Raw genomic sequence first — 13,764 nt, 5'->3', positions numbered from 1 at the left:
GTTACCATCTTTTAGTGACTCCGTTAAAATAGAATAAAAATGTCTGTAAAAGGAAAGACTAAACTGAATATTTATGGCATTTACTATGTAAAAGTTGCTAATGCCAATTGCTAAGAAGAATACAATTATACTGTCTCTACTCTCAATAAATCTATCATCAAACTGAGGCAGAAAAACAATAAAACCATAATGTAGTAAGCAATGTTACAAGATTTATAAAAACAGGTTAAAAGCATAAGTTTTAAAAGGAATTGGATTGAAACATGGCTCTCCTTACCTTGCGGTGAGATTTTGGGCTACTTCTCTCTGCCTCAGGTCCCTCCTGTCACAAGAGAGCTGGGATAGCACATATCCAGCTCTTAGCCTAGCGCTTGTTCCACTGTAAGCTCTCAGTGAAGCTAGGGCCCTTTTATTTTGATCAACACCACAGGACAGTCATGCATGAGTAATCACCAGTGGACTGTTATGGCAATAGACTGTAGCTTGTTTTGGTGTTTGGGACCTCTTACATCTACTACTACAAAGGAAACCTTCAGAGAAGGTTAGTGCTCATTTTGTTATTGTAATTATCTTTCCTTTTCGATTTTCATCTCTTGTCGTTTAAATATGGGTTTCATCCCAACCACTGACATACTAACTTGTACTACTGTATGAATTATTTAAATAATATAGCGGTGAGGGTGATGGAGAGAATGAGAAATCAGGGCTATTATCAGTTATAACATCTTTTGGGGATATTTAAAAGTTTTTCAAGCACCTGTCAGATTTCCCTACTGATCTGTGAAAATCTAAACGCACTGATGGACCTTTGTATAAAGGCAAATACATTGGTGGGTATCTGTTTAATGGTAAATGCATTGGGCAATTTCTTGAACTTTTTTTTTTAGATTTATTTGAAAGTCAGAGAGAGAGATGGCAAGATATCTTCCATCCACCAGTTTACTCTCCAAATGGCCACAACAGCTGGAAGCTGGGTTAGGCCAAAGCCAGGAGCCAGGAACTCCATCTGGGTCTCCCAGGGGGATGGCAGGAACCTAAGTAATTGAGCCATAATCTACTGCTTTCCAGAAACATTAGCAGGAAGTTGGAAGGGAAGCACAGAGAATCCAGGACTCCAACCAGCCCTCTGCGGGCAGGGTCCCAAACAGTGCCACTACGCCACAACACACACTTCCAGGCAATATATTTTTAATTGGTTTTCATCAATGAATTCTGAACAAGAAACTTCAAAGAGATGCTTTTCCCTATACATTACTGATGTACAAAAGTAAATTTTGTGGCTAACCACAAAGTGTAACATAAAGATTTATCTTATACATAAAAGATTCCCAAAGAGATAACTCAGATACTGAAATGGTACAAATAAATCTCAAGTTTTTGACAGTTTAAAAAGGTACTACATACTACTTTGTTTCTGCTGTCCAGGTCTACCTTCCTGCCTATGTACTGTGTTTGTGTGCAGTCAGTATCTGTTCACCTAGGGATCAGAAATGGAATGCACAGATTTAATTAGTTTTCAAGAGTAACATGAGCCATGCAGCTGGTTCCTTAAGTGATGCTTAGCATATGCTCTCCCTCCCTTGGAATCACATGGCACTTAATGCCTGTCAAATGGATCATTTGTCTACAATAGTCATTTGCTGAAGAGTGACATAACACATTTGACACTCAAAGAATGTGTCATAAATCCCAGAAATTTAAGAAGATAAATACATAGCAAAACAACCTACCATTTTCTATACATCACACTTTAAAGCAACTGGAAACTTTGGGACACATTGTTGTGTTGTTTTGATGCATATCCTCTAGGAATCACAAAGAAATGGGTGCATGAAACAATGTGATAAGGACACCCAAACTCACTAACTCAAGTAACCAGAACACAAGAAGTTAAAAGCAAAGTAAAAAATAAATAAATAAAATAACTCTGAAGGAAACCAAAATAAACGTAATCAATCTGTTTAACAGCAACACTATACATTTTAGTCCTTTGCGCAGTATTTTCACCAGTTCTAACAAGCTTAGTTATCTAATCAAAAGTACATCACAAAGCAAGCTAAAGCTAACAATATTAGAAAGACAAGTCCTGTTAAAGACTTTCAGGGCTGTCTGAAAACAAGGGAGAAAGAACAGGAACAATAAATAATCGTTCAAATCAAATAATAAATAAGAATATACCAACACTGGTATTTACTATTAAGTAAGCAAATCTAAACATCTACTTAACTATAGCATTCTTAATGATGGTGTCCTAATGATGATACTCATTAAGAAAAGATTGATTTCTACAAACTATTGAAGGATATGCTGACTTTATACTTTCATCCAAAAAGGGTTAAAAAATTACACCAAGTCTATTGTCTATTACTTAGATAGAGAGAATTTATTTCCAAAATTTTCTTGGGGAAACATTCTATTCACATTGTTGGCTCTGCTACAGAATATTTTACCTTTGTTCTTGGCTAGAACTGATATGCTGAGAAACAATTACTTTAGACATGAAATTGTAGGATTTCAGGATGGCATGAGGAGAAAGTTTGATCATCTGCAAATTAGAGAATTTACTTTTGTTAAATAAATTTGTAAATGTTCATGTTATACACACACACACACACACACACACACATATATATATACATATTCAGGAACACTGACTGGTAAGAGGAAAATGTTTTCCATTAAGTCACAAAAATACTTCTAAAACATAAAACATGGGGGCCGATGCTGTGGCATAGTAGGTTAAGCCTCTGCCTGTGGTGCTGGCATCCCATATGGGTGCCTGCTTGTGTTCTGGCTGCTCCTCTTCCCATCCAGCTCTCTGCTCAAGATCTGGGAACACGGTGAAAGATGGCCCAAGTACTTGGGCCCCTGCACCCACGTGGGAGACCCGAAGAGACTCCTGGCTTTGGATCAACCCAGTTCCAGCTGTTGCCGCCATTTGGGGAATGAACCATCAGATGGAAGACCTCTCTCTGTGTCTCTGTCTGTAAGTCTGCCTCTCAAATAAATAAATAAATCTTTAATACAAATGTTAATGGATCTAAAGGGGAATTTGCATGAAGGTTACAGAGGAATTCTCTGTACTTCTTTTTTAAGTTTTCTATAGTTCTAAAATTACATCAAAATGAAAAGTTCAGAAAAACTCATCATCTTCATCTACATGCAGGTGATTCCACAACACCCTGAATTCCTTGAATTTTTGTAGCTACATTAGGGATTAATGAGCAGGGAGAACAGAGCAGGTTAAAAATGGACAGAGCAACTGGCCAAATGTTTAGCCAAATGACAGGATCAAAGGAAACGTGCCAGATGTTTTCCAACAGCTCCACATATGGAGGCAGCTCCTCTCAGCAGGGACCCCACTGGAAAAAGAAACCAGAGACACAAACTCTAGTTTCCACCATAACACAAAGAACAACCTATAAATATCTACTCTCTTGTAAGAATCCTAATTCCACTATCATTTCTGAATTCTCTAGAAAAAAGCCATCCCCCATGAACTGGTTGTCCCCGTGTATGTGAGCATGAGCTCATACAGAACCACATAAATGCTTAATTTAGCAAGAAATGGCACCTTGAATGACATGTATTTTTAATTAATCTCAATCCAGAAAAGTACAATGACTAGTCCATTAAAAGTGTTAAATGTAGATTTTCCTCAAAAGAAAATATTTACTTTCTACTCATCATTAATCCCACGTAAATTAAATCATTCTCATCATAAAGAATTGTCTCAGAAAATAACATCCTCTTCTCAGAAGTTGGAACACTGCTGTAGAAGTAGGGTTCCCAGGATAACCTTGGCCTGCTTCTGTATTTGTTTTTGAGGAAGAGTTGGACCTTTTCCTCCTCTATTCTTGTCCTCTCTCAGGAAGTTCATGGTATAACTAGATAACATCAGAAATAATCATGGCCATTTCATATTCTATCTTCACCAAAGAGTGCTGTGCATCGTTACTTATGACGATACATAATTTCAGGAGTCTCTGAAGAACAAGAGCTCTAACTTTATCTTCTGCTACCTTTCCTTTGACAGATGAAATTATTTTGTACGTTAAGTCAACATTCTCATTCTGGATTCCTAAACAGACTGAACAGAAGCTCAGTCTCTGTAAAAATCATAATTCTAAAGACAATTTCAATATTTCTTTTAACAGAACTGAGAAGGCCTAGTTCTTCCTTTTCCTTCTCCTTGATTAGAATGTAGCTATAGAATGTTTGTATAACAAAGAATCATTTCCCTCCCAACAAACGTTTCTTGGCCTCTTTGCAGAGTGAATGAATTCTGCAATGGTGTGAGTCACTGTGATCTGGAAATGCACTTGAAACTAGGCCTGGGACTCTCTACCACTTTTGAATACATAAAGATGCTAAACATACAATAAGACATTTTGTTTTTCTAATGAAGAATAGACCTAAATTATCCATCAAGATCTATCAACCCAGAACTTCAAACTGGAAATAATGCATGTTTGCTATAATACCAAATTCAGACCAAATGGAAAATAAGTTAGATGGAGAGATTTTCGCTAATATCTCCCCTGAAGGAGGTATATTCTTGCTTTAAAACTAACGAAAATATGTGTGTGAATGTGTGTACACTGGGGAGAAGGGAAGACTCTGAATCCTAAGAAAATTTTTAAAAGAAAAAATGTGAGAAAATAATTACAAGAATCAACAACCAAGATTATCCATCCAGCCTCCTAAATTTTATCAGTATCAAGGACTAGGGTGATAGAAATTGTAGAAAAAGAAGTGGAGGCCGGCGCTGTGGCACAGCGAGTAAAGCCGCTGCCTGCAGTGCCAACATCCCGTGTGGGCACCAGTTCAAGTCAGTCCCAGCTACTCCACTTCCAATCCAGCTCTCTGCTATGGCCTGGCAAAGCAGCAGAAGATGGCCCAAGTCCTTGGGCCCCTGCACCCACGTGGGAGACCCGGAAGAAGCTCCTGGCTCCTGGCTTTGGATCGGCACAGCTCCGGCCGTTGCGGCCAACTGGGGAGTGAACCAACGAATGAAAGACCTCTCTCTCTCTCTCTCTGCCTTTCCTTCTCTCTGTATAACTCTGATTTTCAAATAAATAAATAAATCTTAAAAGAAAAGAAAGGAATATGAAATGGGGAAGGAGCGGCTCCCAAAATATAACAGTATTTTAAAAGCCGAAGTAGATTGCACCCTGATAGGGTCATCTACTGTTAGAATCTTTAGCAACATATTACTCCCTCTGAAGGCCAATACATTTGTATGTTTTGAGATGGTCTCATTCACTATGTTCTCTCTATATATAGTCTTACCCAATATAATGCATAGTTTTAACCAAATCCATAAAATGAGAAAAGAATGATCTCTGAAACCCTCCCCAATTCTGAGACAGAAGCTATCAAAGTCAGATATTTGAGTCTTTAAGTAGCCCTTTTTTTCCTTGAAAAACCAGGCCCTCTTGACCCTGCTTGATTTTCCCAATGCTGACACAGTTCCAAAACTGTTCCGCTCTCCTCTTTACATCAACAACCATGATGAATAGCGACAGCAATCCTAATAGAGTTAACAGAACTTGTGCTTCCTTTGTGTTGGTTAATAAGAAAAAAAAAACTCAAAAATGCGTAAATTCAGGTTTAATGGTGTTTGGAAAGAAACGGTTTGCTTTGATTTGAACCTATGCTACCAAGAGCTAAAGAATGATACTCAGAGAGTAGTCAGATAGCAATACTCCATGCCATCTAGGGCGGTACGCACTATACTCCATCTACAAATCTGGTACGACTATGTAAGCAATTTGAAGGAAAGGGGGTCCTGGAAAGAGAGAGTGCTTTCTTCAGAAGCAGAACAATACCATCTTGCTTCTTGGCTTGAAAGGAAGTATTGATCAGTACTTAGTGAGTCAAAGGTTAATAACTGGGGCCTGATTATTTCTGTTATCAGACTCATGATTAATGGCGTGGTATCTTCTGGTCCCTTGTAAATACAGGAATCTCTTTTTGATTGCTTTCACTGGGAACCAAGGATCTGAGCTATTCTCCCGTGATTCCGCTACAGAGGGCAGAGGGCAGAGGGTCCATCCATCTCCTGTATCACAGGGTGGGCAGCACAAAGCTCCCCGGAGGGAGAGTGCAGGGCACTCACCACTACTGCAAGCTTACCAACAGAAATGTTAACTGGCAACCCTAGGGGAACACACCAGCTATGACGCGCAGCTCTTCTGCTCTCATGCATTATCATTCCACAAGACCACATGCTGAGTTAATAGAACTTTCGTTCCAGTTTGCTTTGGAAACTGTAGTTTCAGATGGCCCCAATGGCACAATCTGGCTGGTGCTCCACACAGCTGCTGGGAGTTACAGACAGGACAGCCACCCCAGAACCATGCAAAAAATGTACAAACGTGGCCCATGCTTCTCATCACATTGCTGGTATCCACTTAGTGACTCATAATCTGAGTAATCAGAGCCAATGATTATGTTTAGAAAGCACCCAGAAGACAAATGTGAGTGTGTATCTTTAAGCAGCCTTTCAAATCATGTGCACAACCCCTAATGCTGGAAGAAATATGTTAATTTTTCATTGTCAATATAAAAAAATGAGATTTCACTCAACCTGCTGTTTTTTGGAAGAAACAATACTTTCTTTGTTAGCCAAGCCCAAGATAGATCTCAGGCCAAGGCAGTTTGTTCCTCTCCTGGATGCTAGTCAAAAGGATATTCCTTGAAATAAACTCACACTGTTGGAAGGCCCACAAGTCAATTACATTAAGAAACAGAAGTAATCACTGTCATGTAACCAAAGGTAGAAGCATGAGAACAAATGAAAGCTAAACATGACAAAATAAAAGCACACCATTCGAACTGTATACTTGGAAAAAAAAAGTGGCTTCAATGTCTCTAAGGTACAGCAACAGGCCCATTTAAACAAATGAAACCTCCCCTCCAAGTATGTCAGGCATCAATCCATCTCATTTACTGTAATGCTTATGTCTACCCAACTCAACCATTTTGGTTTAGTTCTTGGAAGCCTCATTGGTCTTGATCTCGCATCATATAGATCAATATTGCTAACAGTAATTTCACATAGATTCCTGATTCATTAAATCTAAAATGTACACAGTCAGATGGTTAAAGACCCCCTTTTGGCCCAAAGAAAATAAACTATAATTTGCATTTACAGCATAGTCAACATTGGTAAAAATAATGACAGCAAAGTATTTATGCAACTGCAAAGTTTGAAACGTCTAGAAATAAAACTTTATCACGGCTACTGAGATTTACTTTTTACAGACTATGCACGTGTGGCTCAGATGGCACGCAGTTAACTAAGGAATCGACGGTATCCCGAGGATATGGGATAAGCTACTTTAATTTCTTTCATTTTCTGCTTGTGTTTAATTCCTAATTTTTTTTTATTCTACTTTGCCGGCGACTTCGGCAGAAATGAGGTCTACGTCTTAGGGATCGCGAATACAGGTCCGCGGCTAAGCGCTGCTGGGGGGCGACTTCCGCCGAGGCTGGGGGAGACTCAGTGCCTGTCCCATTCCCCACCGGGACCACACGGAAGCGGGGTCTCCCGCATCCAGTCCTCCAAGGACTTGGAAGAGCACTCAAGAGACGGAGGTCGCACGCCCCGGCAGAAGACCCAGCTCAGCTGCAAGACGCAGCCCCCTCCCAGCCCAGCGCAGCCCGACCCAGCCCACTCGGGCGCCCTCCCGGGAGCGGCTCTCGGTACCTGCTGAGCGGGTGGCTGGAAGCGGCCCGGGGCGTGCAGCGCGGTTCGGGGCCAGTCGGCTGGGAGCGTGCGTACGAGTGGTAGGCGGTGAGCACCACGCCGCCCGAGTCCTCCACCTCCATCGTCAGCGGCGCATGTCCTCGCGCCGGCCCCAGAACAAAGACCGGGACCAGCATGGACCAGCGCGCCGGGGCCGGTGTGCTCAGCAGCCGGCGGCGGGGCCGCTCCTGAGCCAGGCCCTCCCCGCGGCTGTCAGCGCCAGGCGCGCCCGCCCCTCCCGCGGGCTTCTCATTAGCATGCAATGGAGGCCACGCCCTGGGGCGGGGCGCCGAGAGTGGGCGGGGCGGGCCGCCTCCCAGCTAATAGGGAACTGGAAACCTGCCGTGCTTGGGGCTCCCGCCAGCCACTCGAGTAAAGTTTGTGTCTTTCAGGCTTTGTTTCTTCTTTTTCCTTTTCTCACCACCCCCTTCAAACGGGAGGCTTATCCTGGGGCTGGGAACATTTCCTGCCTGGCGGGCAGAAGTGACACGGAGAAACAGTGCCAGGTCGGCGGGGTGTCTGGGGGAAGAGGCGGGAATGGGAAGCTCGCGGTGAGAGCATCCGCATGAAAAATTGAACAGCCGGCTTGCAGGGCTGTTCACTCCGTCAGGTTTGCACGAACTTGATTGCCTCCGTGCTCGGGTCATTCCTGCCCATGCCAACCGGACGCTCCCCACCCTCGATACCACAGCCCCAGACTCTTACCTCATTCCTCCATCCCTTCCCTCCTCCCAGGCCCGAGCAAATTAACACGTACTGTTTCCAGCTTGTTTGAAATTAGCCTTGATTGTTGAGGGCCAAATGGGTGTTATTTCCAGAGGGTTTGTTGTTGTTGTTGTTGTTGTTGAGGGGGAGGGCAAGATAGGGACTGGTGAGGAGGGAGAGGGAAAGGGGAGGACATAATTAGATTGAAGTACCCAGCTACTAAGAACAGTTCGTGGAAAATGGAATTAACACACATGCTTAGTGTGGTGCAAAAAACTTTGAAATCCATGATTAGGAGGGGTCTTTAAAAAGGTTATAGGAAAGAGTGTGCTGTGAAAAAAACTATGCGTGAATTTCAGACAGTGTTTGCAACAAATTACATTTTATCTTTTAGTTCTGTTTCCCATGAACTTTTTGAAGCCCACCCTTGTGAGGCTAATAGCACAAATGAGAAAAACAGCCTGCCTATGACCAGTTGAAAAGGTAACCCGAAGAGGCTAGAAAGAGGCCACGTGACTCTTACAGCCACTACACTAGGCTTTATCTGCAGTTGCGTGCACACATCTCAGAGCCAGCAGTACGAAGAGAAGCCCTGTACCCTTCACTGGAGGGTGACCAGGTCCATGCCCCTGCCATCTGGGACTCTGTTTCTCCACCTGTGAAATGGGGAAAACACTACTCATCTTACTTGGTTAAAAGCAGCCAGGTGCTCTGGAAACGCTGATTCTCTCTCTGTCTCCCTTCACATTAATCAAGAAGGAAGACGTTTTTACTGCACGTTCAGAGGCTGGGAAAGCATAAAAATGCCTTTTTAAAAATGTTAAGCCAAGGGCCTATGCTGTGGTGTAGTGGGCTAAGCCTCCGCCTGCGGCGCCATCATCCCATATAGGCACCAGTTCCTGTCCCTGTTGCTCTTCTTCTGATCCAGCTCCCGGGTGATGGCCCAGAAAGCAGTGGAGGATGGCCCAAGTGCTTGGACCTCTGAACACACATGGGAGACCTGGAAAAAGCTCCTGGCTCCTGGCTTCCGACTGGCCGCACTCTGGCCATTGCAACCATTTGGGGAGTGAACTAGCGGATGGAAGACCTTTCTGTCTGTCTCTCCCTCTCTCTGTGGCTCTACCTCTCAAACAAACAAACAAACAAACAAATAACTTAAAAAAAAGTTCAGCTGATTGAAGGGGTAAGATAGTAATGACTAACATTTGCTAAAATACTGATGCATCAGTCCCATACATTAACTCTTCAAACCACCCCCTGAGGCAGGTTATGTTATTATTCAGATTTTATGGATAAAGAAACTTATCAAGCCTCAGTAAATGAAAAAGACACAAAAAGAATGCTTTGTGCTTCAAGAAAGAGGCATTTGTAACCATAATGCTTATGCCAAACATCAAAACTAAGATCAGACTTTTCAAAAATGGGAAATCCAGAAATACAAGAGTACTTCAAAGAAGTTCTTGGAAAAATAGAAGTAAAAAACCGATTTGGGGTAGATGTTTAACCTAGCAGTTAAGATGGCCACCTCCTACATCAGAAGGCCTAGGTTCCATATCAGCTCCTGCTCCTGACTCCAGCTTCTCTCTAATGTAGACCCTGGGAGGCAGCAATGTTGGCTCAAGATACTGGATTCCTGGGGCTGGCGCTGTGGTGTAGCCGGTAAAGCCGCTGCCTGCAGTGCCGGCATCCCATATGGGCGCTGGTTCACATCCTGGCTGCTCCACTTCTGATTCAGTTCTATGCTATGGCCTGGGAAAGCAGTGGAAGATGGCCCAAGTCCTTGGGCCCCTGCACCTGTATGGGAGACCTGGAAGAAGTTCCTGGCTTCTGACTTCGGATTGGCGCAGCTCCAGCCATTGTGGCCAACTGGAGAGGTAGATGAAGGACCTCCTTCTCTGCCTCTCCTTCTCTCTCTGTGGAACTCTGACTTTCAAATAAATAAATAAATATTTAAGAAAAAATAAGATATTGGGCTACTGTCACCCATGTGGGACCTGGATTGATTTCTTGATTCCTAACTTTGGCCCTGGCCAAGTCCTGGCCATCACAAACATTCAGGGAGTGAACCACTGGATATGAGTTCCTTCTCCCTCTCTCTCTCTCACTTTCTCAAATAAATAAAAATATATGTTTAAAAGCACAGGATTATCGGGGCCAGCGTGATAGCACAGTGAGTTAAGCTGCTGCTTGCAATACCAGCATCCCATATTGCAGTGCAGGTTGGAGTTCTGGCTGCTCTGCTTCTGATCCAGTTCCCTGCTAATATCCCTGGGAAAGCAGCCAAAGATGTCTCAAGTACTTGGGTTCCTGCCACCTATGTGGGAGACCCAAAGGGAATTCCTGGCTCCTGGCTTTGGCCTGTGCCATTGCAGCCATTTGGGGAATGAACCAGCAAGTGGAAGATTTCTCTCTCTGTCCCTCTCCCTCTATTTTTCTGCCTTTCAAACACATCTTATTTAAAAGTCATTAAAAAAAACACAGGATTATATTGATGCAATTTTGAAATACATGCATAGTTTTTTTATAATACACATTTTCCATCATTTTTGTGCCAGAACAAGCATCTTTTTATTTTCCATGAACTTTTTGAAGTACATTTGTGGTACAGACATTAATGTATGTCTACAATGTCTTGTCTAAAACTTTGAAGACAGATATGTTTCAGAATGTATATATTCAGAATATATATATATACACATGTAAATATATATACACATGTAAATATAAATATATATATATACATACTTTTAAAAGGTAAACTGGGGGGCTGGCACTGTGACATAGCAAGTAAAGCCACCATCTGCAGTGCTGGCATCCCGTATAGGTGCCAGTTCAAGTCCTGGCTGATCCACTTCCTATCCTGCTCTCTGCTAATATGCCTGGAAAAGCAGGGGAATACAGCCTAAGTTCTTGGGCCCCTGCACCCATGTGGAAGACCCAGAAGAAGCTCCTGGTTTCTGGCTTTGAATCGGCCCAGCTCTGGCCATTGCAGTCAATTGCGGAGTGAACCAGTGGATGGAAGATGGCTCTCTCTCTCTGTGTCTCTTTCTCTCTCTCTTTCTCTCTAACTGTGCCTTTCAAATAAATAAGTAACTCTTTTTTTTAAAAAAAAAAAAAAAGTTAATTTGGTACATGTACCAAATGTGGTGCACTTAATGTAAAGCACCCTCAGTCCAGTCAATTAGGGGCAGTGTCCCTTATTCAAACCTATTATTTCTGCAACAAAAAGAATAAACATTGGTCCTGAATGTGTCAATAAAAAAGCTTATAGGAAGCCTCATAGCTTTCAGGTCGGGTCTATCACCAAATAAGTTTTAGTACCAAATATTTTAAAAACTAGTTATTTTCACAGCTTTTTGGTCATTGAAATTGCCATAAGAAATTACAGGAGTGAAACTTTTTCTGGAAACAGAATATTTCCCTGGCATTCTCTTGCCCAAACTCCTCTCCCTCCCCGGATTACAAACTCACAATTCTAAATACCTGCAGTGTTTTTCCTTGTAAATATTTTGGCTGCAACTTTGCCTCAAGAGGCACATTGTCAGCGTGCTCCCTCACATCAGCTTCAGCAGCTCTCCTCCTCTTGAATGTTCTTTTAGGCACCCTGGCTCCACTGACTCCTCCCTCTCAGCAATGATCAAGCCCGCCCACCATTCCTTCCATTCCCACTGCGGGTGACTTATTCTCACATCGCCAGTGTTGCCCAGGCCAAGATAGTCCTGCCTTCACATGACTGCTTTCGATTCAGCTTCCTTCTAAGCCTCCCCTTTCAAAATGCTGGTTGAGGTATTTTCCTAAAACATAACACATTCTCTTCTCCTATGAACTCAACTGTAGCCTCTTTGATACACAATAAAGTCCAAACTCCTTCATATGGCTCTACATTCATCACTTTTTGATCACTTAGTTTGATCACTTACTACTTCATCATGCCCAAGACCCTGGGGCCATTCACACCAACCTGTCGCAAGCTCCTACTTTGCTTTGGCTCCTACCTGTTGTTTTCCTGTCTAGTAATCCCTTATAAAGTTTGGCAGGTGTTGCTAATGAATAGTATCCCCTCCTTCTGCCCTTCTGTAGAAATTACTCTTCCACGATAAGAACAGTTGCATTCTGCCATGTAGTTAAAGCACGGTCAGCAAAACCACACAACGTGTGTGCTTTTTCTGCTCCTGGGTCCGTGTCAGATGTTGCTAATAGGTCGGAGGGCATTTATTCCACTTAGCTCAGATGGGGCCATGGAAGCAAGAAAGCTTTGAGATGAAAACTATTTACTAATCCAAACTATTTACTACCAACAAATTCATGTCTTATACTAACCTAGAAGCCACTGGAAAGCTGTGTGTCCTATTTTTGTCTTTATACCCCAGAGTCCATGGTGTTTGGCGGAGTAAGCATTCAATATGGGATATTTGTTGAATACATGAACATACTACTCAATGAATGAGGGAAGGCTTGTTAATGTGGTAGTTCTGAACTTTCAGAGTAGCTAAAGCATTATTACAAAGGACCCACATAGCAAACACTAAAACTGCGCACCAAAAAGAGAGAAACATTTAAATCTGTTAATATTTTTCAAATGTTTGTACACACTGTTGACTTAATAAAAATGCAACTCTCTAAAGCCTTCTGGAGTGTTCAGGTTTCAGGGAGAGAAAGCAAAGCACATAGACGGAAATGACTGGCTACCCTGTGCCAGATGTTTTCACTTGCCTTCCAGACCCACTTACCACCCTCAGTGTCCTGCAGGGTGCCCTGGTGGCTCACCTTACCATCTGCATCTATGAACTCCCTTGCCTCTAGTTTCAGGTAGGGTGGGATCAAGCAGAGGCACCTACAAGAGATCTGGAGGGAAGAGAAAAGCAAGGTTGGTTATTGATTTCCCAGGCTGCTTCTCTACCGTCTCGCTGGGATTGGCTCCTTCCACCTGAAGCCAAACTCTTGACCACAACCTTCTCCTTCAGATGCCAGAAACTACTACCTCTACTGGCTCTTCAGACAACTCCTGGTGCATCAGATGACCACTCCTTCTGTCCTCTGCCTCATCCCTTGCTGGTTCCTTCACTCCTCTCACACCTGTGTAGCCAGTCCCTTTACTAAACTCTCCTCAATCACCTGGACAGAGTGCCCCTGCTTTTGGCCAAGACCCCGATAGATACCCATCCCCGTGCCCTGAAATGAGGGGAGCACAAACATTAATGCAACAGCAGTAAACTGTATGAGGGAGCACACACTGTGAGGGGCAGATACAAAATACGAATATCCTTGTTTCAGTTCATGTGTTTTGTCACTAAAAGGTTCAGGTT

The 13,764-nt window shown here is 42.8% G+C and overlaps 1 protein-coding gene across 5 annotated transcripts in view; it reads right to left on the bottom strand.

The window, feature by feature from the left end:
- Positions 1-8,557, bottom strand: part of ARHGAP28 (Rho GTPase activating protein 28) — a 209,736-nt gene extending 201,179 nt beyond the window's left edge. Inside the window, exon 1 of one of the 5 annotated variants that reach the window (XM_089305313.1) lies at positions 8,459-8,557. In XM_089305313.1, the coding sequence (XP_089161439.1) occupies positions 8,459-8,463 (5 nt within the window). In that variant the 5' untranslated portion in view covers positions 8,464-8,557. Of the gene's footprint in view, positions 1-7,714; positions 8,015-8,458 lie in introns of those variants that run through there. The other 4 variants (XM_002713588.5, XM_089305311.1, XM_089305315.1 and 1 more) reach the window with 4 other exon arrangements.
- Positions 8,558-13,764: the final 5,207 nt, after the last annotated feature.

Source organism: Oryctolagus cuniculus, chromosome 10, assembly GCF_051225735.1.
Source record: "Oryctolagus cuniculus isolate XC-2025 breed Fujian yellow rabbit chromosome 10, ASM5122573v1, whole genome shotgun sequence".
In the NCBI taxonomy this organism is placed as follows: domain Eukaryota; kingdom Metazoa; phylum Chordata; class Mammalia; order Lagomorpha; family Leporidae; genus Oryctolagus; species Oryctolagus cuniculus.
This window is presented reverse-complemented; position numbering and strand designations above follow the sequence as displayed.